Source organism: Rhinoraja longicauda, chromosome 36, assembly GCF_053455715.1.
Source record: "Rhinoraja longicauda isolate Sanriku21f chromosome 36, sRhiLon1.1, whole genome shotgun sequence".
NCBI classification, from domain to species: Eukaryota; Metazoa; Chordata; class Chondrichthyes; order Rajiformes; family Arhynchobatidae; genus Rhinoraja; species Rhinoraja longicauda.
This window is the reverse complement of record NC_135988.1, coordinates 9621364-9646627: the sequence shown is the minus strand read 5'-3', so window position 1 is coordinate 9646627 and position 25264 is coordinate 9621364. Positions and strand designations below refer to the sequence as shown.

General features: G+C 39.2%; 1 protein-coding gene across 8 annotated transcripts in view; it reads left to right on the top strand.

Moving 5' to 3' along the window:
* The window catches only part of aak1b (AP2 associated kinase 1b), a 104422-nt gene that overhangs the window by 59989 nt on the left and 19169 nt on the right, over positions 1-25264 (top strand). For 2 of the 8 annotated variants that reach the window (XM_078428778.1, XM_078428784.1), the window contains exons 12-19: positions 5637-5884; positions 7139-7296; positions 9405-9518; positions 9972-10067; positions 13660-13761; positions 15171-15287; positions 17979-18089; positions 22235-22336. In XM_078428778.1, the coding sequence (XP_078284904.1) occupies positions 5637-5884; positions 7139-7296; positions 9405-9518; positions 9972-10067; positions 13660-13761; positions 15171-15287; positions 17979-18089; positions 22235-22336 (1048 nt within the window). Of the gene's footprint in view, positions 1-5636; positions 5885-7138; positions 7297-9404; positions 9519-9971; positions 10068-13659; positions 13762-15170; positions 15288-17978; positions 18090-22234; positions 22337-22698; positions 22803-25264 lie in introns of those variants that run through there. The other 6 variants (XM_078428785.1, XM_078428779.1, XM_078428780.1 and 3 more) reach the window with 6 other exon arrangements.

Sequence of the window (25264 nt, the reverse complement as noted above, 5' to 3'; positions counted from 1 at the left end):
GTTGGAGCTTGAGTTGGAAAACAACATTGGTGCAATAATTCTGCCCATTTTAAACACTGAATATCAACAGATAACATCAGAGAACATTTGTTTCAAATGAATGTGGCTTACAATGAAATGCATCTGAAAATTTCAGGCTTATGTAATCACTGAACATTTGCTAAATTCTTTGATTTGGTTATGGATTGCTCTGTTTCTGAATGTTGAGAATGGATAAAGATGCTGGTTTAGATTATGCTATTGTGGAGATGCTTATGGGGTTGACTGTCGGCTAAGATCTGAAAATCACGGATAAACAACAAAGAAGAAGTTGTTCAGCATTTAGAAACATAGAAACATAGAAAATAGGTGCAGGAGTAGGCCATTCGGCCCTTCGAGCCTGCACCGCCATTCAATATGATCATGGCTGATAGTTCGCTCAGTAACCTGTACCTGCCTTCTCTCCATACCCCCTGATCCCTTTAGCCACAAGGGCCACTTCTAACTCCCTCTTAAATATAGCCAATGAACTGGCCTCAACTACCTTCTGTGGCAGAGAATTCCACAGAGTCACCACTCTCTGTGTGAAGAAATGTTTTCTCATCTCGGTCCTAAAAGACTTCCCCCTTATCCTTAAGCTGTGACCCCTAGTTCTGGACTTCCCCAACATCGGGAACAATCTTCCCGCATCTAGCCTCTCCAATCCCTTAAGAATTTTATATGTTTCTATAAGATCCCCCCTCAGTCTTCTAAATTCCAGCGAGTATAAGCGTAGTCTATCCAGTCTTTCTTCATATGAAAGTCCTGCCATCCCAGGGATCAATCTGGCGAACCTTCTCTGTACTCCCTCTAAGGCTAGAATGTCTTAATGCTTGATGTTTGAAAGACCATTCATACCTACCCCAATATCCTTGGTAACTATTTAAGTTCTTCATCCTCAACAATTGCCCAACTCTTTCTTTAATGGAGCCAACTATCACTCTTTCATTTAGGTGAAACAATATCATAGTGATGTAAGATAGACTCAAAATGCTGGAGTAAATGCAGGCAGCATCTCTGGAGAGAAAGAATGGATAACGTTTCGGGTCGAGGCCCTTCTTCAGATTGATGTCAGGGGAGTGGGCGGGACAGAGATAGAAGGTAGTCGGAGACAGTAAGGCTGGTGGGAGAACTGGGATGGGGGAGGGGATGAAGAGAGGGAAAGCAATGGCTATTTGATGTTAGAGAAGTCAATGTTCATACCGTGGGGGTGTAAGCTACCCAAGAAAAATATAAGGTGCTGTTCCTCCAGTTTGCGCTGAGCCTCACCACTCCGACAATGGAGGAGGCCCAGGATAAAAAGCTCAGATTGGGAATGGGAGGGGGAGTTAAAGTGCTGAGCAACCGGGAGATCAGGTAGGTTAAGGCGGACTGTGCGGAGATGTTCAGCAAAACGATCGCCGAGCCTACACTTGGTCCTTCCGATGTACAGAAGTGTATCAGTGATATAATACCTCCTCAATGTGTTTCTATATTTTTGCCACTTAATTTTAAATTATAAAATCTGGCTCCACCCACTCACTGAAATGTGAATCTTTGTACTATCAAAATCCTTTCTCATCTTCCCCTACTCCCTCTCTCTTCCCTCTGGGTCAAGGGTGTTTTATTGTCAAATGTCCCAGATAGAATCATGAAATTCTTACTTGCAGCAGCACAACAGAATATGTAAACATAGTACACTGTAAACTATATAATAAATAAGACAAAAACTGTTCAGTGTGGTGTGTATATATATACACATACTCACATATACACATATATACAGATCATATACAGTGGTGATGCTAAATCTTGAAACACCATTGTTAACTTCCATGATCAGGCTTTGCTTCACTGAGTTCATGTTGTATCCAGACTATCACTTACCCCTTAATTTCTTAATTCCACCATTCCCCAGACCTTTGAATGCCTTCCCAAAGCCCGTGTGCACCATTCTCTGGTATCTTTAATTAAAACAGTTGAGGGGCATGATGGAACTTGCTTCTCTACAGATAGGAACAGGGAAATGGTACCGGAGGTGATAACAATTTAAATGGAAACATTTTGGCATTTGAAAGGAAGTCATGCACTTTTAGTGCTGCATCTGTGCATCAGGAGGTCATGCAAAGTTTTGCATTGCAATTATTTTTAAGGTATTCTGCAGTGCTTTTTTTTTGTTTTGAATTCTGGAGACCCTTTATATATTTTGGAATTTTACAAATGGAACTATGCAGCTTGCATGTATATCGCTAGCCTGTGACTAGCCCAAGATTATATATTTTATTAATTCAAGGTTTTTGTGTTGGTGTACCAATGTGGAAATTTATTGATCATGCACAAAATGCGCAATGATAGGTGGAATAAGATGCCTTGGCAATCAACTTTTATATTTGAAACAAAGTCATTTTTCTAAATATCCCCTTTGTGTATTCATGCAAAGTAATGTACAGCAACTTCAATAGTTATTTATATTAAAAAGGAAGACAAGTGTAGAGAAACTACATCCTCTTTGTCATTTTTTATGATTTATTTTCTTCATATTAACTGGTCTACTTCTTATTCTGTTTGATTATGTTTTCTATTTTACAGAATGCTTACAATTTCACCATCTATTTATTAACTCATTGATCATGACTGCCCAGTATATATAGAAGTCATGCACCAGTGTATAAATAACATTATTTTGCCAACTCATTTATTTACCTCTGCTAGTAGTTGGCTAGTCTTAAGATTATATTTGTTAGTATTCCTGCTCCTGAGTTAGAAGATTAGGTTTAGGTTGTAGGTTTGAACAACTATAATTTAATTTAGTTTAGTTTACAGATAAAGCATGGAAACAGGCCCTTCGGCCCACCAAGTTGATGCCAACCATCGATCACACACACACTATCCCACTTTTGCATCCTACACACTAGGGGCAATTTGCAGAAGCCAATTAACCTCAAAACCTGCACGTCTTTGGAATGTGGGAGGAAACCGGAGCATCCGGAGAAAGCCCATGCGGTCACAGGGAGAACGTACAAACTTCACACAGACAGCAGCCGCGGTTAGGATTGAACCCGAGTTGCTGGAGATGTGAGATAGCAGCTCTGTTCTCTGTTCAGATCGAACATATAATTTGGACTGCCAAAGTGTACAACTGGAATAAATGCTGCTTTTGAAAAAAAGCCAGCATTCCAAGGCCAAGACTGCATGCCTTGGCCACAAACCCTCTCGCAACATGATATTAAAACCAAAAAGTCATCTTGTTCCTGTCCACAAACCTCTGGCCCACTGTCTTTATGTAAAAATGTCACAACACGGCAAACTATTTTATGTTGTTTAAATCATTTCAAGATTTTTTTGTTGCAATTATGCACTGAACAAACAAGTCTCTTTCCCTTTACCCCAATCTACTTGCTGCAGATTTATGTTTATTCTACTGCAGCCAAGCATAAGGGACATTATGTGATCAAGCAGACCTGTGGTGCCTGTATTTATACTGGTCAGTCATCGTTTGGCATTGGTGAAATCCAAGTTGTCAACTTTGTTATTCCTTTTCTTTTTTCATTATTTTATGCTTTATATTATTGGTTTCTTTTAATTGATTTTGAGTGTTTTATTTGCATGTGTTTGTGCGCCAGTACCACGCGATACAGCAAGCCCAGCAACAAGTAATGCAACATCAGATGATGCAGAATCTCTATCTCCAGCAACACCAGCTTTCCACAGCCATGCAGCAGATGCTGTTTGCAAGCCAGCACGCTGCTAATGTCCAGCCGCAGCTGACTGCAGCACACCCGCAACACACACATTTGCCACTTCCGCAGCAACATGCTGCAGGTGTACAAGCAGCCTCTCAGGAACAGGGAATGGTAAGAGTTTGCAAATTAAGCGTTTAAACCCTTATAATACAAACATTTGCAAATACGAGAGATGTGCCTTTTATGGGCAGACGAGTGGGAAGCATTGACCAAGTGACCAATACACCTCCCAAATCAGCAACACCAGGGCACAGCAGGTAGAACTGCTTCCCCACAGCTCCTGTAACCTAGGTTCAACCCTGACCTCCATCTTGCCTGTGTGGAGTTTGCCCATTCTGCCCGTGACCATGTGGGTTTCCTCCAGTTGCTCTGGTTTCCTCCCATATTCCAAAAACATACAGTTTGGTTAGTTAGTTGAGCACCATATATTGCTCCAGGTATGAAGTAGATAATCTGGTAGACGCTTTGGGTGATTGATGGATTAGTAGAGAGAATGGGTTACAGGGAAAATTAGCGGGGAATGGGATTCTTCATTGAGCAAGCATAAAATTGATGTGCCAAAATGCCCTTCTCCTATGTCATAAGGAAATAAGAGAATATATTGTTACCCCAACATTTATACAAATATGAAATTTACGCCAAATTAAAGTTTTCATTAATAAAAAATGTATTGCTTCTAATTAATTGTGCAGTCTGTCATACTTATGTTGCTGTTTGGAATGAAGCAATTTTGTCCACTCCTTCCCCCTGTGGTCACCTTTCTAATACAGGCTATGTCTAATCATTTCCATTTTCATACAGTCAGCCTTCATGCCTAAAAAAATAAATAAAAAAGAGGTATTTCTCTGATTTCAATCCCTAGTCCACACAAGCCACAAAATTGGCCAAATCTGATTTTTCCAAGTGGTAATGTTACATGGAAATTATAGGCACTAAAATGAATGAGCTTCGCAACTGCTTAGACAAAGCTGTGTGGACTAATTTGTGATTTAGTTTAGTTTGGTTTATTATCACATGCATTGAGGTACAGCAAAAAGCTTTTGTTTCGTGCTAACCAGTCATCGGAAAGACTATGCATGATTGCAATCAAGCCATCCACAGTGTACACATACAGGATAAAGGGAATAACATGAATAACATTCAGTGCAATGTAAAGTCCGATCAAGGATAGTCCGAGGGTCTCCAATGAAGTAGATTGCAGCTCAGGACTGTTCTCTAGTTGTTGGTAGGATGGTTCAGTACCTGATAACTGCTGGGCAACTGAACCATCCTACCAACAACAAGAGAACAGTCCTGAGCTACCAGAAATCACGTGCTCCATGAAAACTTTCATGGCGTTTTTGTTTCCTTAATCCTGGAAACAAAAGCAGAAATCATAATAAGAGTGCTCAGATCTGGTTTGCATTTGGATACTGTGTCATTATAGGTAAGTATGTGTTTAACAGTTGCAGTTCATTTGGTGAAACTGATTTGGGCAGCACGTTTGCACGGCGGTAGAGTTGCTGCCTTACAGTGATTACAGAGCCAGAGACGCGGGTTCGATCCTGGCTATGGGTGCTTGTCTGTATGGAGTTTGTATGCTCTCCCCATGACCTGCATGGGTTTTCTCCGAGATCTTCGGTTTCCTCCCACACTCCAAAGACTTACAGGTTTGTAGGTTAATCGGTTTGGTATAAATGTAAAAAATGTCCCGAGTGTAGGATAGTGTTAATGCGCGGGGATCGCTGGTCGGTGCGGACTCGGTGGGCCGAAGAGCCTGCTTCAGCGCTGTATCTATTTCTAAGCTCAACTAAACAATAACTCAAGCACTCCAAAAGCCACATTTTGACCTCTATTTGTGATTGTAGGTATATGTTGTGTAATGCACTGATTTCTGCTGATTGGTTTCCCTTGCAGACGCAGGTTCCACTGCCTCAGCAGCCGCAGCCACCGCCTCCACCGCCACCGCCAGAGGTGGCACCAAACCAGTCTCCAAAACTGGTGCCAATGTCCGTGACTCCTCCGTTGTCCCCCAAGACTCAGCGTGCAGGGCACAGGAGGATTCTGAGCGATGTCACTTACAGTGCAGTATTTGGAGTTCCAGTCAGTAAATCAACCCAGCTCCTGGCTGCTGCAGCTGCAGAAGCTGGTTTAAACAAATCCAAGTAGGTTTAATTTATTTTGATAATGAACACTCATTTCCTTGCCTGTCGTAATTATAATAATTTGTCTTGAAGGAATTGCAATACATTTTATGGGACCAGCAGACAATATAATCTATTATGATTTCTTAAAGTCTCTTCCTATCTTTCTTTTTAGAACATAGAACAGTATAGCACAACAATAGGCCCTTTGGCACACAATTTCCGTACCGAACATGATGCCAAGACCATTTCTATCTGCCTGCACATCATGCATATCCCTCCATTCCCTGCATATCCACATGCCCATCCAAAAGTTTCAAATGCCTCTATTATTTGCGCCTCAATCACCACCCCCAGTATCATACTTTATTTGTTACCCTCAAGTGTCGTTATTCAGCTGGCTGATTAAATGCACCGTGCAGACTGTCTATTCCATTCCATTCGGCAACGAATTACAAATTCACACCTCTTTACGAGCAAATGGTAATCCTAGACACCAAGTGATGTTACTGTTTAGGAATGGAGCACTCAATATTACATCTGTCAGTACTTTAACGAATAATCACTGGCACTTTTGTTTAACCCCAATCTCACTCTAATATACAATCCCTCCATCCCTCATGTTCAATAGTGCTTTATTGTCACATGTACAAAATACAGTGAATTTCTTGTGTAGGAAGGAACTGCAGGTGCTGATTTAAACCAAAGATAGACACAAAATGCTGGAGTTACTGTATTTCCAAAGTCCGATCCACGTGCTAGGTCTTATGGAGCGGAGCCTGATCCAGTCTTACCAACTCTACCTAGTCCAGGTATTTATTCACAAAATGCTGGAGTAACTCAGCAGGTCAGGCAGCATCTCAGGAGAGAAGGAATGGGTGACGTTTCGGGTCGAGACCCTTCTTCAGACTGAAGATGGGTCTCGACCCGAAACGTCACCCATTCCTTCTCTCCTGAGATGCTGCCTGATCTGCTGAGTTACTCCAGCATTTTGTGAATAAATACCTTCGATTTGTACCAGCATCTGCAGTTATTTTCTTATACTACCTAGTCCAGGAATACTTGGGTGAATTCCTAGTCCAATCTAAGGCATTCAGCTCTGCGTAGACCTGAAATTGAATCTGGACCACTCTGACTGCAATACACGGGGAATACATTTATCTACAAAACCATTGGGTTGTTCTTAACTGAATTCAGTAACATATGAAGGGAGCGTTTAATACGTCGAAACCAACCATAGTAAGGTATTCACCATAAGACCTTTTTTCCAATCAGGTCAGCAACCACCACTCCCTCAGGCTCTCCAAGGACCTCCCAACAAAATGTGTACAATCCTCCTGATGTTTCTACATGGAACCCATTTGCTGATGACAATTTCTCCAAACTTACTGCAGAGGAACTACTCAACAAGGACTTTGAAAAGCTCAAAGATAGTAAGTATAAAATTGAAGAATACTTCACAAGAGCAGTGGGCAGCACGGTGGCGCAGCGGTAAAGTCGCTGACTTACAGAGACCCGGGTTCAATCCTGACTACGGATGCTTGTTTGAATGGAGTTTGATGCTCTCCCCATGACCTGCGTGGGTTTTCTCCAAGTGCTCCGGTTTCCTCCCACACTCTAAAGATGTACAGGTCTATTGGCTAACTGGCTTGGTAAAATTGTAATTGTAATTGTCATCAGGGACTCAGTGGGCCGAACGGCCTATTTCCACGCTTTATCTCCAAACCAAAGTAATCCAGTCAGTGTAACTCCCTCCACCTTTCATTGTATTACTGAAGTTTATTCTCCAAGTATCAAATTCTCTTTTGAAGGTTAGATCTGTCTCCCCACTTATGAATTGTCATGAATCAGTAATTTTGAACGTCCTGAAAATCTTTCAAATGAAGCAGATGAATTAATTCCGAAAGCAGACAAAAAAAAATCAGTGACCAAATTAAGCGTTCAATCCGGCATTATTTTAGCACTTGGGGATGAATGATGGTGTAACTTTGATCTTTCGTAGAACAAAGGGAAAATGTAGTGGTCATTAGCATGATTGAGAATGAGTGTGGCTGCTTCTGTATGGATAACCATATTTTTATTCCTGTTTACTTCACAAAGACTCTGCACTTTTTGAGAGGTTCTGAGTGTGTACATCTGAATTCCAAGCATGCTGTCTATAAACACAAACAATTTAAATCCTGTGTTTTTCCGAGTGTACCTGGGCTCTTGGCATCATTACAAGAAGTGTTTGAGCAATGCAGCAACTATTGATTCTTAACTATTCCCAGTTGCACTGTTGAAACGAATTGGAACCGTGGAACTGAGCAGATTGATGTTCTTTAATGCAAGTCTCACGGTGCTTTTGTTAAAGGGCAGAGCTACATTTGAATAAAAGCACATTTTTGTAAGTTGCCTAGCAGATCCACATTACTCCCCTTGGAGATCCTTATGCTGGTTGTGAACTGAGGCATGTGTTATTTACATTTCGTACCATGTGAGGGCAGCCATCAGAGAGATTAGCTTTGGAAACTACACTAACATAGGCAGAAAGTAACGAATCATAAAAGATTGCCTATTTGCTTTTTAGTTCATTTGAACAGAAGTTTTGTTTCAATTGGAAAATAGATTTGGGAGGCATTTGGAGGATGCATTATTTTGAGGTCAAGTGAAGTGAGAGAGATATAGATGTATGAAGAATGTTAGGAAGACGTTGCTATAATGGTTGAGTATTATGCCTTTCCAGTGAAGCAATGCAAAACCCAATTAATCGATTGTTATTGTGTACTACAATGTACTGGAAGAGCATGAAGAGACTAGGACAGAATTATCTGTGACCTTGTTAACTAATTTAATTCCTTTTTTATTTGTCTTTGATTTTTCTGAGTGTCTGTTTTTGCTTTCCCCTCTTCACTTTGTGAACATTCATTGAATCATTATTGTTTCTCATTTAATTCTATTTTTCTACTTACAGACAATGAAAACAAATTTTTTGATTTAAATTGCACTCTGTGTCCCAAAATACTTAAATGATGAAACAAATGTTCAATGAAACCACAAATCATTAACATTCTGTCAACATACATGATAATCCATCAGTTATTAAAATGGGACTATTAAATTAAAGCTAAAAAATAGTTATTAATCTGAGTTCTATTGGGGAAAAAAAGGTACATTCTTTATTACAGCCTTTCGATACCTTGAGTACCTATGTATTTTTGACTTGTTTAAATTAGTTTAGTTTATTGTCATGTGTATCGAGGTACAGTGAAAAGCTTTTGTTACGTGCTAACCAGTCAGCAGAAAGACAATACATGATTGCAATCGAGCCATTCACAGTGTATAGATACATGATAAATGGAATAACGCGAATACCGTTTAGTGCAAGATAAAGCCAGATAGATTAAATTAACCACAGTCTAGCATCTTCAATATAGATGTGCTGTGATTAATTGGTGAGCAAATGTTTTTCATTCTAGTGATTTTTTCTTTTTTTTCTTTTGTGCAAAACATTTATTTAAATTGGGCAACATTTTTATTTAATTGTTTCTGAATTTCACAGGCAAGGTTGAGAAGACCGATGCAGCCACAGAGAGTCTAATGCCAGGGCTTCCAGCAACGCCAGTCCAGGTGCAGGCAGACGCTTTTGGAATAGATCCCTTTTCCTCTGGGACAGGTTAGTATGCAAACCAATCTTAACCATAGCAGTTTTACATTCTAAAATGGTGCTGCTGCGTTCTATGTTGAAAATGCCGCCAGTGCACTGGAGGTCAGGCGCCACGATAATAAAAGCAGGTATATGTTGGTTCGAGTAACAACCTTCCTTGGGGAAGTGACTTGAAACACAAGAAAATAAAGGGAGTTTCTCAACTTACACATTATGTCATGTGTTCAACATTTAGTTCATTCATAGAACTTGCATTTTGGCGTAATTTCTCAAGTGAAAAAACATTGGTATGGGCCTGTTGGGCCTAATGAATCTGTATCGGCTGTAAAATTGAAGTCAGTGACCGAAGATAGATGGATCATTTTTATGATGTGTAATTGTTCTCTGCTTCTTTCCTCCCTCTTTGCTGCTCCTTGTTGCCTTCTTCTCTTCTACCTGCTCTCATCTACTACATTGGCTCAGCTGAAAAGTCTTCAGAACTTCTGGTTCCAGACGCTGCCATTCCGCCAATTAACGTACCCGATCCATTCACTCCTGTACCATCATCTGATCCGCCAGGTAAATAATTACTGAGTGTACCTTTGGATCCCATCCAGAGCTGAAGCTGGGATAGTTGAGGCCTTTCAGATTGTAGCTAACAACTTTTGTTTATCAGGTTGAGCAAGTCTATTATTAACAGTTTTCTGGGGATCAAGATAGTGAGGGGTTGTTTTAAATTGACCAGTTGGTCAGAGTTATGAGTTGGTTAGAGTTATGAGCCCCCTACTCCCAAAGATGAAGACATTTGTCCGTCACCTCACTTAAAGCCTGCTGCTCTCTTGTTATTGAGCATTTAAATATATATACTTCACCGAGAGGTTGTGTAGCAGATGAATCAAACATGGACTTTATAACATAAACCTAAGCTTCTGTCAATCCAAAGTGTCCCAACAAGCCGCAGAAACATTTAACCATACCCTAAATGCAAATCAAATTTAGCTCTGGCTCTTGAGAAATTTTCCTGAGTTGAAAAATCTGCACAATACTGTCTGACTACCAGTGATGTGGAGAGGTTAAACTGGCTTTTGGATTGTTAACTTTCTGCGGGAGAGAGTTACTCAATGCTGCAAAGTACTGGAAAGAGAATAGCTGAACCTTCCCATGGTAACACATTGCACTATTACATACCAAGCTGGGGGAAAAAAACACTGCTGAGAACAAAGATGTAAGGTTTCAATCCTCTGGTCATTTCTGTGTCTTTAAGTGAGAGTGTACAAGTCTTTCTGCCTCACTTCTTTTTATTCCTGCTTGCATTTTCGGAGGCAGTGATTATACCTGCTGTTATGGCCACATTGCAGAGTGCTAAAAACACCATACTTCCCATCAAATAGCAATCGGCTTTAGAAGTCGATTAACGCTGAGAACAGCATGTAACACAAGCTTGAAGCATTTGGAACATCAGAGAAGGCCAAGCTTTGTTGCCTTGCCTGTAGTTCAATGTAATGTTCCTGTAACATATCAGTGAAGGCTCAGTATTGTACAAAGCTTAAGAGACGCCTTGTTCTAACATGGGACTTGATCTACCCTGCAGAGAGTTCACATTGGGAATGGTAATCAGTAAATGCTACAGGGGTAGAGCGACCCTCTGTTTCTATTGAAGGAACAACGTTGGGTCAGAGTTTTGCTGTGTAAGGGACACTTCATTGCTGACAAAAAGCATAATGAATTTGCAACATTCCCCTAGGTTCACACTCAAGCCATCTTCACCATCTGTGTTGCTGGCTTTTTTGTGCGGGAGAGAAAACATAAAAATGTACCAAAGTGTCAGTTGGTGACAGAATCCAAGGTTTTAAATATCTATCAAATGACGCATCTTAAACTATTTTAAATGGACTCTGCTTTTTAGATTCTGTAATCCAATAATGCCTCTGATTTATTTTTTTTGCCCTGGAATTTGGCTGTTGATTAAATTCTCAATCAGGTTAGTACAAAATCAATCATGGAAGATCAATATGAGACTTTTCCCTTGGGCTCAAATTAATATTGTCATCTGCAATGTTGGAAGTTAATGGCTGATATGTGGGACATTCACCAGTGTTTTATTCTGAGGCTTTGCATCCTATTCCGTCTCAGTTTTTACATTGAGACCATCTGCCTTGGAAGCTTTCATTCCCATTCTACTTCTACACTCCTTACTATTAAAGTGATTTTTTTTATAAAGCAAAAGTGATGCTCTGCAGCTTTGTGCTGAAATCCATAAAACTGTGTATTAGAAGTAACTTGCATTCCCTTTGACATGCCTATGACACTGTTCCAATTCTTTGACATATTGAACATAATGAACAGTGCCTGCCTGGGTTGACACTTGATTTTGATCCCACCAAATGAAAGCATCCGAAGTTTACTGATTTCCTAAGTACATCACAAAACACAAGTAATAAGAAAATAGTAAATCCATGATTTCATCCTATAGGCGTGCTTTAGTATTGTCTCAAACCCTACTCCTTCATCCAGAATGTTACCAGCTGATTAAAGTGTGTTACAAAAAATTGAATCCTGAACAAGCTTTGCCATTTGGACACACAAGAGACTGCAGATGTTAGAATCTTGAGCAAAAACAAATTGCTGAGGGAACTCAGTGGGTCAGGCAGCATCTGTGGAGGAAATGGATAGACGACTATTCGGTCGGACTTCTTTTCTTCAGTCTTGAAAAAAAATGGTCCAAACCTGAAACATCGGCTGTCCACTTCCTCCATAGATCCTGCTGACCCGCTGATTTCCTCAAGCAGTTTGCTTTTTTATTCAGAATTTACCATTTGTGATTTCACTTACCAAATTGCATTTATTTGGTTTCACTCAGTACCTTTGAACCATCGGAAGATTGTTTCAAAAGAGTCGTTTTCAGCACATTATTAAACTTTGTTAGTTGTAATGATTTCTGAGAAGAATAAGGGAACAAGTTATTTCTGAAAAAGGATGTTAGAAATGTAATTGTTTAAATCTATTTCAGAAATACTTTGGGCCCTTGTAATGGATGGGTGCTTTCAGAACTTGTCTATGGGTTCCAGTGCCTACAATATGTGCAATGGTAGTCCTTCACTCATTTTCTGTATAGTATTTCAGTTGGCATCCATAGTTAGAATAGCGGTTGACCAATGTGATGGAAGATCAACAAGGATTCCTGCTCCTTGTTGCAAGACAATAATGGGAAGCGATTGTAATATCACATTTGGAGACTATAATCTCCCATCATCTATTGTGGAGTAGTCAAATGACTGGTCATCAAAGCAGGGCAGGTTGCACTGAGGAGTTTCTTTAATAGATCTATGCATTAAGTGTTAACAATATCAGAACAAAGCCGTTTACAGCAGAAGTCACTGGATGGTGATCTCCTATAAAGATTGCACCCGCTGCACATGGATATATGATTGTCACCATCTGTCTCCTCTGAATTAAAACCTGAAAGATTGTGGTACATCACTATTACATGGAGGTTGAATTAATGAAAATAAAATGGCAGGAACCCATTTATTTCTCCCTTCCCCTCCCTGTATGCCTTTCCTTCCCAAGCTGTTAGTTTCAGAACCCTTTAAAGATCCTGTGAAATTCAGTGTTTTATAAATCACTATTATAAAATGTTGTACACAAGGTTGACATCCTGGGTGAAGGTCAAAATTCTTTAATATGCCACTATCCTGGTGCTTTGCATTTTAATAAGAGCTCAATGCCAAAGCCAGCGGTTTTATAAGTGAAATTTATATTTGTAGAACTGGAGGATTTTCATGCTGGGACTGTTTTCCTTAACATTACTGGATTTTCAGTGCAAAATAAAAACCTGTGATTTTATTGTCAAATTATTCAACTAAATATTATCTCTTGATAGGGTTTTATAACATTCACATCTTTTCATGCATATCCATTGTGAAACTAGCAGAGTACATCTGGAGGAGTTGTGCCTGAAACTATTTGAATCATAATTGCAACATACACTTTGGGAATTAGTGACTTCCAGATTGCTCAGAATTTTACGGCTTGTGAGCTGGTGCGGATCAGTCAATTAACCTGTGTTATGTAACTTTATTTTTTGCTGAACTAAAGTAATTTTCTACTCTATGCTTGCATTTCATATTATATCTGTTTTTCATTGTTCTCTCCTTCATTCTTGATGCAGAAAAGCTCATAGAGGGTCTGAAGTCCCCTGAGACTTCCTTTCTGCTTCCTGACCTTCTATCTCTTGCTAACCCCTTTGGGAGTAATGAAGATAATATCAATGGTAAAATAAAAATATCTGGGTGCATTTTTTTCAGTGTGCATGCCCATCTTATAGGAATCTGGAGTATTTTCAACTGTTAGTTTCGGACCCCTTTTGCAATTCTGTGAAAATCAATGTTTTATAAATCACGATTATAAAGCGTTGTACACAAGGTTGGCATCCTGGGTGACTATTTGTTCTAAGTCCCCCACTACGTTTAAAAAAATAGTCTATTTAAGGGCCCCTTTATTTGGCATTTCACTGTGAAAATTTGGTGCATTCTCACCAGTACATTACACATATTAAATGCAAAAGAGGGGGTGATGGTAGCAAAATGATACGAACCCTGTCGCTTAGGTAAGGCATTGTGGCACTGTCATGTGGCAATGACTTTGGTCTATGCATCCAGTCATCAGTAATTGGTCCCCAATCAGTTGTGTAAAATGTCTAGCATTTGTTTTTAGGGGTTGGAGTTGAAAATTCTCTTGTTCCTCTTCTTGACACTTCCATTGACTCTGCTTGTGTTTCTGTCTGTCACAATACATTGTGAGTTGTTTATCGTGTCAGCTTCTTGCCCTGTTCCATCGTGTAGCATTTTTCTGTAGTGGATGGTGATTGTGGTGTGACAGTCTGTGCCTTTCTCTAATATGTCTGTAACTGTCTCAAGAAACATCCAGCTGCCACAGTGCTTGTACTGTATATACTTCAGGGTATGCCTGTGTTACATAGGCACTTTGATGGATCTCCGAGTTGACAGACCCATGACTGCAACTTCTCATTTGCCCGAGTCCTGTTTGTGACAAGAAAAAATTGTCCATTACTGAACAGTTGATTTGTTCAAGCAGTGATACCAATTATCCAACAGGAAAAACAAATTATTTTGGCAAAGCTCTGGGGGAAAAAAAGACTGAACAATGCATTCAAGTGTCAGTTCTATGACACCTACATTATTTGCCATTAATATTTGTTTGGCAACATTTTGCTTGTCACATCATAATTGTGTTCATTCTGCATCCTGTTAAAATCTGCCACTGAGTCATGGCACATTGCAGAATCCTAATTCTCTACCAGCTTTAATGTGAATTATTGTGAATAGCTCGGTATTCTATTTATAGAATGAAACATAATTCTGATGTACAGTTCTAATGAAATTAAGTCATTTTAGTTTTAATTTATTTCGAAGTACTTCAGTTAAACTTTCTTTGAGAATAATCTGAAGGAATTTATTTGCCATGTCTAAGTCTCTATCAATACTACAAAGAGTTCAGGGCTTAATATTGTAGATTATAATATGGACGGGTAGAATTATCTAAAGCTTTGCCCATTTCCCTTCAGGCTCTGTGGCAGCTTGGCTGTTTTCTTGATGCATCTTAACATTACTTCAATTGTCTGCTTGCATTTAATTCTTTGTTTGTGCCCTGAATCAAAAGGAAATGCTGAGGTAGTAGTGGGAAATCTCATACCTGGATTTGAGTCTTCACAGACTCAACAACTGGCACCAATGCAGGTGGAATCTTTGGGTGCTGTGGCCGTTATAAACCCGTCAGGTTGGTATGCTCATTGCATTTAACATCAGCACCTAACATTGTTAGGCTCTCAAATAATTTGCACATTGTTGGATTTGAATCGGCAAATTATTCTAGTTTAAAAAAATTGAATTGGGATATAATCCACAGATCTACCACCCTCTTCCCGTTTCCTGCTAATGTGCACTTTACTGCAATTTGCCTCCTTCTTCATCCTCCCCTTTGTTTTGGTTCATGATTTTTTCCCGTGAAGCCAGAAGACGGTCTTTATGGCATATTTACGTTGTAAAGTTTTTATTCTTGAATCAATGGTGGAGATATCAATAAATAACATCATGAATAAAGGTGCTGAAAATCTGAAATAAATACTGAAGCACTGATGAAATTTCAACCTGAATGTGTAGGAAAGAACTGCAGATGCTGGTTTCAATCGAAGGTAGACACAAAATGCTGGAGTAACTCAGCGGGCCAGGCAGCATCTCTAGAGAGAAGGAATGGGTGTCATTTCAGATAGAAGGGTCTCGACCCAAAACGTCACCCATTCTTTCCCTCCAGAGATGCCGCCTGACCCGCTGAGTTACTCCAGCATTTTGTGTCTACCTTCACCCTGAAACTTTGTTTTTCTCAGCTGCCTTAAGTTTCCACCTTTTTCTGTTTTATATGTTGGGTTAATAGTTTAGCATCCGATATCTGGATGGTCTTTATTCAAGGAATGCATTCAGGCTAATCGTAGATTAAGACACGGGAAAGAGCACTTGATAACTGATTGAACAGGAGGATATTGACATGATATTGAACAGGAGGATATTGACATTATATTGAACAGGAGGATATTGACATGATATTGAATAGGAGGATATTGACAATGATAACACTGTGGCCAATACGAGTCTTGGTTGGAAAGTTCTGCTGCCAACGTTTTTTGATGGCACTGCGAAGTGACAGATTTATATACAACTGCTCTACACTCATTCTTGATATGTTCTTGCTTTTATTGGGAGAAGTTAAAGACATGTCTGTTTCCCCTGCTCTTTAAATAGACTTTACTGAGTAATCCATGTATTTGATATATATTTTTATGTATATACATAGACTGCTGTAATTCATTAATTCCTCATCCATTTCATTAGTTGATGCAAAGTTGTCAATAAACGCTGTTTAAGAAGCTAGATGGCAAGGTGAGGTAATTTCCTCAGATATGTGAGGAAAAAGTTATTTTTCCATTAGAATGATTGGAATTTGGAATACATTACCCAATAGGGCAATTCGTATAGATTTGATTGTGGGCTTAAGAAGGGAGTTGCATAAATATTTGAGGTAAAAGTAATTGCAAGGATACGAAGAATAAGCTGGGGAGTGTAACTAATGAAGATTGTTCTTTGAAGAGAGACAATGCTTAATGTCCTAATTCTGTAGCATAGCTCTGCAGTGATCACAACTTTTCAGGATGTAAATGTGTTAAAGTGTTGGTGGTGGGAGAAAAACGGAAATGTTTTAAAGAATACGTCAGGTTGTGGAGGCCATAAAATGGTTCAAACATTACAATTGTAGCGAGTTCTTCAAATGATGTCTTCAGTTATTACATATCTGTCTTTTGTGTGACAAAGGAAAATAAAAGTCCCCTTGCTTTGTAACAGGCTTGGTTCCGCCATTTTGAGTTTCCACGCTCCACACAATGCAGAGCTTACTTTGTGTTGCTGAACAGCACCACGTAAAATGAACCTGCAAAATTAATCTCACACATGCGTGTAGATTTACAGTAAATTTATACTGCAGCTTGATGTCCAAGCTGAGAAGCTGTAATACGAGACATGGGGTTATTATGTATTTACATCAGCAGCAGATAAGTTTATCAACAGCAAGGTACCGGTCCCCTCTTCCCCTCCGCAACATCCCCCCAGTGTTTAACTAAAGCATATATTCCCCCTCAAACTTGGAATTATAGTGGCATTCCAAAAGTGGTGTGAGAAAAATCTGCTTGAAATTGAGTCCTTTCCAGTGAAACTACAATTGTGGTTGTGCAAACCTTCTGGGAAATTGAACTGATATAATACATGTAATATGACAGTGAATCAATTTAAAAATGAGCTTTAGTCAGGGGATATGTGAAAGGAACAATGCACTAGCATTATGTCACTGCCATGTCAAGCACTGCATCTGCTATGTTTAATTATAATTGAATTCTCCAGACTGCTGAGTATCATATTTCTGAAACTCATGAAGTCCATTTTCAAAAATGTTCAATAGTGGAACGTGTTTAGATGAAGAAAATCAGAGGTAAAAACAGTCACATTTTACAGTTTTTAAGTTTTTTTTGTTACCTTGAAAGAATCTTTTCATAGAGTCATGCAGCAAGGATGTTACCTTGAAAGAATCTTTCAAGTTTCTTTTTTTGTTACCTTGAAAGGTAAGGAAGGAAACGGGCCCTTCGGCCCAACTTGCCCATGCCGACCAAAATGCCCCATCTTCACTCATCCCACCTGCCTGCATTTGGCCCATATCTCTCTAAACCATTCCTATCCTTTTGCCCTGAGGTTAAAGTGTTTTAAGGGGGTAATTAAATATGATGATTTTAAATATGGGGGAGACTTGCATGGAGAAATTAGTTTTTATAAGCATCATGTAAGATTTTATAATGTTTTACTAATCATTTGCTGTATATCCTCTTTCTGCTTCCCTGCCTTGTACTTGTCACCACTGAACCTTGCTCAGATTCTCTCACTGGAGAGGACTCCATTCTTGACTACTCTCTCCTCTCTAACCCGGTGACTGAAATTATTGATGAATTTTCTCCTGTAGTTCCATCTGGGCAGGTTAAGCAAGGTAAGTGTCCAGTGTCCAATCCTAATTGTTTCCTTTTAGTGGTAATTCTCAGCATTGATTATTTTTCTTTTTCTTGCGAATATTCTTTTCCCTTCTCTGCTTGCCTTCCACTCCATGGTTTTGTTTTACTCTCAACACATTTATATATTTTTTAATGTTTCCAAATATAGTCTTCTAATTTAGTATTGAAAAGTAATTTTAATTTTAAAAGACATTGGGACAAAATGCTTAAATTTCCACTATAGAAACTTAAAACAAAATTAAAACTAATGTTCGTCTATTGGTTTGTGAGGGAAGAGCAAGGTGCTTCTAAGGTTACCAGGTTATTGATTTAAAATGAGAGTTGTGTTTTTGCCATAGTTTTGTAAGTTTTAGTGATTTTTATTTGGCGCTCACAGCTGTCAAAGAAAGGCTGCATTGAATTTGTTAGTGGGCGGGCTTTTATTCATTATTATTTGAATCAATTAAATTGACTGGTCTGTCGTGCCTTACATTAAAGTTTGAATTGAAAGGAGCAGTTTTCACAAGATAGATTTATTTCCTATTGGTGCATTCTCTGTGGACCTGTGTGCAAATGGATTTTTGGATTTTCTGCACTGAATTCCTTAATTGAATCGTGTAGCCCATAATAGTTGATCGCTAAAGTCAGATGTTGTTCTATCGATTCTACATTTCTCATCCATGCAAAATGATCAATTTCATTCCAGACACTTTGATTTTAAATCTTGCTGAAAATGGTTGAATAAAATTGACTTAAAATTCAACTGGACCTGTTCACCACATCACACTAGTGGAAATTTCTGTCGTTTAGTTTATTATTGTTACATGTACCGAGGTGGAGTTCAAAGCTTTTTGTTGCGTGCTATCCAGCCAGCAAAAAGACTACACATGAATACAATCAAGCCATTCACTGTGTACAGATACAGGATAAAGGGTATAACGTTTAGATTTTTAGATTTAGAGATACAGTGCAAGCTTTAGTGCAAGGTAGTCCAATAAAATCCGATTCAAGATAGTTTGAACGTCTCCAATGCAGTCGATGGAAGGTAAGGATCTCTCCCTAGCTAGTGAGAGGTCGATTCATTTGCCTTATAACAGCTGGGAAGAAATCTGGAGGTATGTGTTTTCAAGTTTCAGTACCTCTTGCCTGATGGGAGAGGGGAGAAGAGGGAATGACTAGGGTGAGACTGGTCCTATTATTGTCAGCTGTACCAATTAAGGTATAATGATATGCAAATTACCATACAGCCATACGGGAAAAAAAAGCAACAAGACACACAACTACATTAAAGTTAACATAAACATCCACCACAGCTGATTCCCCACATTCCTCACCGTGATGGACAGCAAAAAAGTAGAATCTTCCTTTTTATTCTCCCGCGGTCGGGACGATAGAAGCTCCCGCAGCCGGCTGTCGAATGTGTGCCTGAATGTGTCGATCCTGAAGTCAATCACAATATCCTTTATCTTCCTGACATTGAGGGAGAGGTGGTTGTCTTGGCACCAGGGTATGAGGTTCTCAATCTCCTTCCTGTTCGACGTCTCATCATTATTTGATATCCAATGCAAATTTGTTAAATTTGCCCCAATAGCTTTATAAGATTTGGATATATATTTTTAAACAGAGAAAATGGCAAGGATGACAATGCATGGGTTAGCAATTTACAGAGGCAGAAAGGCGCAGTGACCAAAGTTAGAAAGCAATGGTTGGAGTTACTCAGCAGGTCAGGCAGCATCTCTGGAGAAAATGGAAAATAATTGACGATGACAAGGCAGTGTGATTATTAATTGGATGCACAGTGGCTAGTCAGCCTGTGTAAAAAGGTTTACACCAAAGATAGACCCAAAATGCTGGAGTAAGGTCAACGGGTCATACAGCATCTCTGGAGAAAAGGAATAGGTGACGTTTCCGGTCGACAGTCTGATGAAGGGTCTTGACCCGAAACATCCCCTATTCCTTTTTTCCAGAATGGCTAGACAGTAGTTTGCTGATTTCCAACGCATCTTAATTTAGTTGGGCTCTGCTGTTCACAGCTTGTTAATTCTGTATGTGTAATGTTCTGTGTTGGTTTTGTTTTAAGTCCATTTATATTGGTATCTTTAAAGATGTATTATTCACAAATATATGAAGAAAAGTGTTCCCAAATTCGTGGAGCATTATTGGTTATATATAATGTCTGGCACATCATCGGTTTCAAAGCCTGAGGTTTTATCAAGATTAAGGGAATAAAAGCAGGAATTCAATTACAGAAAGAAAATAGATAATTAATTATTCAGTACCATGAAAATATAGGTGGTCTTCATAATGGAAATATTGATCAGACTGAAGATAGACACAAAAAGCTGGAGTAACAAAAAGCTGGATCGGACAAAAGTAGTTGGGGAGTAATGAACGGTTAGTTAGAGCATGCTCTGAGAATTTAGGCTATCCTAATTACTCGTACAAAATGCTCGTGTTATTCCTCATTCATTGAAGGAATTTTAAGATCTCACAATGTCAGTCACTCATCGGTTTAAAAGCATTTCTGTGGTGGAGTCTTGGTTAATGGGTCAGAACTTTCTGGGAAATGCAGAGAAATGAAAAAGAGGAACAGCTGCAGGGGAAAAGAGCAAGTACATTTTTGATTAAGTGATTTATATCAGTAAGGGCATCAGGGGGAAGGCAGGAAAATGGGGTTGAGCGAGAAATTTAAATCTGCCATGGTGGAATGGCAGAGCAGATGATGGGCCAAGTGGCCTAATTCTGCTCCTATGTAATATGGTCTTATAATGATTGTTATGATTTGCTTTCATTTACATTTTTAATAATTTTAAAACAAGTGTTTAATTTATTTTTGATAATTTTAATTATTTCTGGAGATCAGGAGCAATGAAATCCGTGTCTGGGTTAACAGCTGGAAAAGCCTGGATGGTCATGGCTTTGCCAGCTCTCGATTTCTTTCAACTGCCCTGGATGGGGTTTGGTCTGGCATCCCATTTCCCCTAACACTCCCTCCCCACATGTGACACCATTTCATCACACGAGGTCCTGCCATTGCACAGGACATTACCATTTTAGATTGTGAGGACAATTGCCAGCAAATAGATGTTGGGGATCAACAAATGGTCATTCCATAGTTGGTTCACATTTTTGGGTTGAGCATGGGGGCGGCATGGTGGCGCAGCGGTAGAGTTGCTGCCTTACAGCGCCAGAGACCCGGGATCAATTCTGACTACGGATGTACGGAGTTTGTACATTCTCCTCGTGATCTGCATGGATTTTCTCCGGGATCTCCGGTTTCCTCCCACACACCAAAGACCTACAGGTTTATAGGTTAATTGGCTTGGTATAATTGTAAATTGTCCCTTGTGTGTGTAGGATAATGTTGATGTGCGGGGATCGCTGGACGGAGTGGACTCGGTGGCCCGAAGGGCCTGTTTCCACACTCTATCTCTAAACTAAACTAAAATGTTGGCAACAAGTTCTGGTCCAGTATTTTAATAAATTATTTTCCTTCCCCCACATTGGTATACTACAGTGTGTTGGTGAAAAAACATGCAGGATGTTGTATGCTCGTGTTACAAGAGCTAAAGAGATTTTTGGGAAACTGCAGTATTCAACGGGTTAAATAGCAGTCTAGTTTGAGAGAAGGTTGTTCCTGATATTCACCCATATTGTATCTTGAAGTCAGACATTTTTAAAAGAAAGGTGGAGAATAAAGTTGAAGTGTTCATTAAAGTGAAGTTGTTTGTTGCTCGTTGCATGAGTGGAGGCATGAGAGAGAGAGAGAGAAAGAGAGAGAGAGAGAGAGAGAGAGAGAGAGAGAGAGAAAGAAAGGTAAACAAATAAAACTGTCATGCAAATTGGGTACTTGTCAAGAAATTAGTTATCAAATCATTGACCTTCAACGTTCTGAAAAATAGATAAGCATATAACATAGAAATGAAACTTTTGGTTGGTGCTTTGTTTTTGGCATATTCTACACTGTCCTGTTCATTGTCTCATGGTTGGCTCAATTTGATGGAAGGTTTATATATAAATGGTAAAATATCCTTTTTGCATGAACTAACTTTGCTCAACTTAATCCTGCATTCTGTTTATATTTAACTTTTTTTTCCAAAAACCTTGCTTCTTATTATACATGCTTCCCTTTTACATGCTGCAGAGGATACTAACCTCATCTCAGACTTTGATCTTTCTATTAAAAATGACAAAGTGGAAGATGATGATTTTGACCCCATTCCTGTGTTGTCAAAAAATTCACAAGGTAAGGATTTGAATGAAACATTTGCTGTTGTCTTATCGTTCCCCCTTTATTGATATTTCGTGCACTTTCCACAAAACCATCATTGGAAGAAAATAATGCAAGCTTCGCTTTAGTAATTCTAATCTTCATAAATTCACATATTAATCACACAATCCTCTTCCACAGCTATACTACACGAATGTTTAAGTCTTAATCTTGCAACTTTGCCATTTTATGGTCATACAGCTGCGAAACAGGCCCTTCGTCCCACTTTAGTTCTAACTGGGCATCAAGCACTCAAACTAATCTTGTCCTAATAACTTCCTCAAAATTTGTACTAATCCCATTTTTATTCGCCACATGTTCCCCTCAACTGGCTCCAGATTCTGCTCATCACACCAGGGATTGATATAGCGTATTTTTCAGCCTTGGAATGTCCCAAAATTCGATGCAGTCTGCGTTTTCAAACTGAGAGTTGACTTTGTCTCTTCTTCCCATCGAAAGGTATACAATCATACAAAATGTTTTAATTAACACAAAGAGAATATGTATTTGCGACAGGGTGGTTGGGAAGATGTTACAAAAATTGCACTGAAGTGGGGCATAGCAAAAGAAGTTTGGATATTTCTGGCTACAGCCATTGAATTAAATTCAGAGTAATTTTAACGGTAGAGAGGAAGACCGGGCAGCTGCTTTGAGTCCATGGCAACTATTAGAAAGATGACCGCAGTTGGTCACATTGCCCTGATTTTCAAAGGTGCAAGTTATGAAGTAAAGTATAGCCCACAAACAGGTAGTTCAGTAGATCTTTTGTTTTTTGTTATGATCATTGAGGAATATTTGTTTGGGTATTTTAAGAACTTGCCTGCTGTTTGAATGGCCAAAAAGATACTTTAATGCCTTGGCAAATAGAAAAATATGGTCTCAGTTTTACCTCAGAGTCAAATAAAAGTATACCCACAGTGCTGCACTTGTTCAGTATTGTATTGGAGTATTTGTCAAGGTAATGCACTAGGCTGTAAGATTAGGGTTATAGCATAGAACAGTACAGCACAGGAACGGGTCCTTTGGCCCACAATGTTTGTGCCAAACATGATGTCTAGTTAAACTAATCTCATGTGCCTGTACATGATCCATAACCCTTTATTCCCTGCACTTCCATGCGCCTATCCAAATGTCTCTTAAATGCCACTATCGTATTTGTAAACACCACAGTGCATTCCTGACTCCCACCACTCTTTGTGTTTAAAAAAAACCCAATTCAATTAAACTTTCCCCCTCTCGCCTTCCAGCTATGCCCTCTACTGTTGGACATTTCCACCATGGGGAAAAAGGTTCTGACTATCTACCCTATCTCTGCCTCTCATAATTTTATATTCTTCTATCAAGTCTTATAATGCACAATTTTCTAATGGTTGGGAATGCTACGTAATTCATTTTTTCCATATTCAGAACCTTGTCTTATTTAAAATTGTTATAAAGAACATATAATTTTAAAGGATAATTTGCCACATTAACATTGAGTTTGTCCACCTCTCCAGTTGGCTCCCTTTCCCACATTCGCTGTTGTTGTTTCTAAGCTGATTATAATGTCGTTGTACCAACACATCCACGACCATCAATCCATCATTTTGTTGATGTATTATGATCTTTAACTCTACAAGAACAAATATTTTTAAGGTCAAGGTGACCCAAAAGGACCTACACTTCCGAAACAAGAATATTGAGTCTCTTGGGTGAGAAAATTAAGCTAAATGCAAACAAAGCCAGCTGGCTTCGGAAACTGGCTCTTCCACAGATACGCCCGAGCTGTTGAAAGTAAATGCTGTAGCTTTAGAAAGGAGATGACGCACCTTTAGAAAGGAGGTGAGGAGGAAGTTCTTTATCTGGAGACTGGTGAATCTGTGGCATTCATTGCCACATACGTTTGTGGAGGCCGAGTCTTTGGGTATTTTTAAAGCAGAGATTAACATGCTCTTGATTAGTAAGGGTGTCAGGATTACGGGGAGAAGGCAGGAGAATGGAGTTGAGAGGGAAAGATGCCATAATTGAATGGCGGTGCACTCGATGGGTCGAATGGCCTCATTCTGCACCTATAACATGAACGTGATACAGTTATAGTCTGAGCTTGAATGTGGAATACGTTGCTCTAACTAAACATTCTTGATGCCCGCGGTGTCAAAACAAAGCAAAGGCACATAGGTGCTGGTTTCTTCTTTGAACAGCACCGAGAAACAGTAAAACTTCCCTTTTTATTATAAGCAAAAAATTCATTTCATTGGACTTTGAATGAGTGAATAATCTACCAATATTTTATGCAGAGCAGGCAGACAAGGGTGTAAATAAATCAGCCTTATTATTGAAACTTGTTTGTATTAGGGCAGGTACTTAAATAGGAAAGGCACAGAGAGATACAGGCATAATGCATTCAAATGAGATTAGCATAGAAAGGCATCACAGTTGGCACGAGCAAGGTGGGCCAATAGGGCCTATTCCTGTACTGTACAATTCTATGATTTTAAACTGTTAGCCATTTTGTTGGCGACAAAACCCCTTGGGACATTTTAAGGTTGTTTAACATGCCATATGAACATATTTCCTTTTGGAAATACAGAATTAGAGGAGGCAGCATGAACCAGGTGTTCTTCTTGCATCCTCTCAAACCGAATAGGAATGATAATATCTTCACGCATTTGAAGATATTTGAGTTCAGTACAATTATATTTTTTCAATCTTTGTAGTGAGAGTGCTGCAATTAAGTTTGATGTCACAGCGTTACACATTTCCAGTCTGTTCTAAGCTAGCATTGTTTATCTAGCAGTATAAATTTACTCAGCAGTCAAATCTACTTTGAAATAATCCATGCATAAAATTATTTTCCAAAAATTTGCTTTTCGAAAGCCTTCCCCATGCTCGTGGCCATTTTTTAATCTTCCAGAGCAGGTGTCT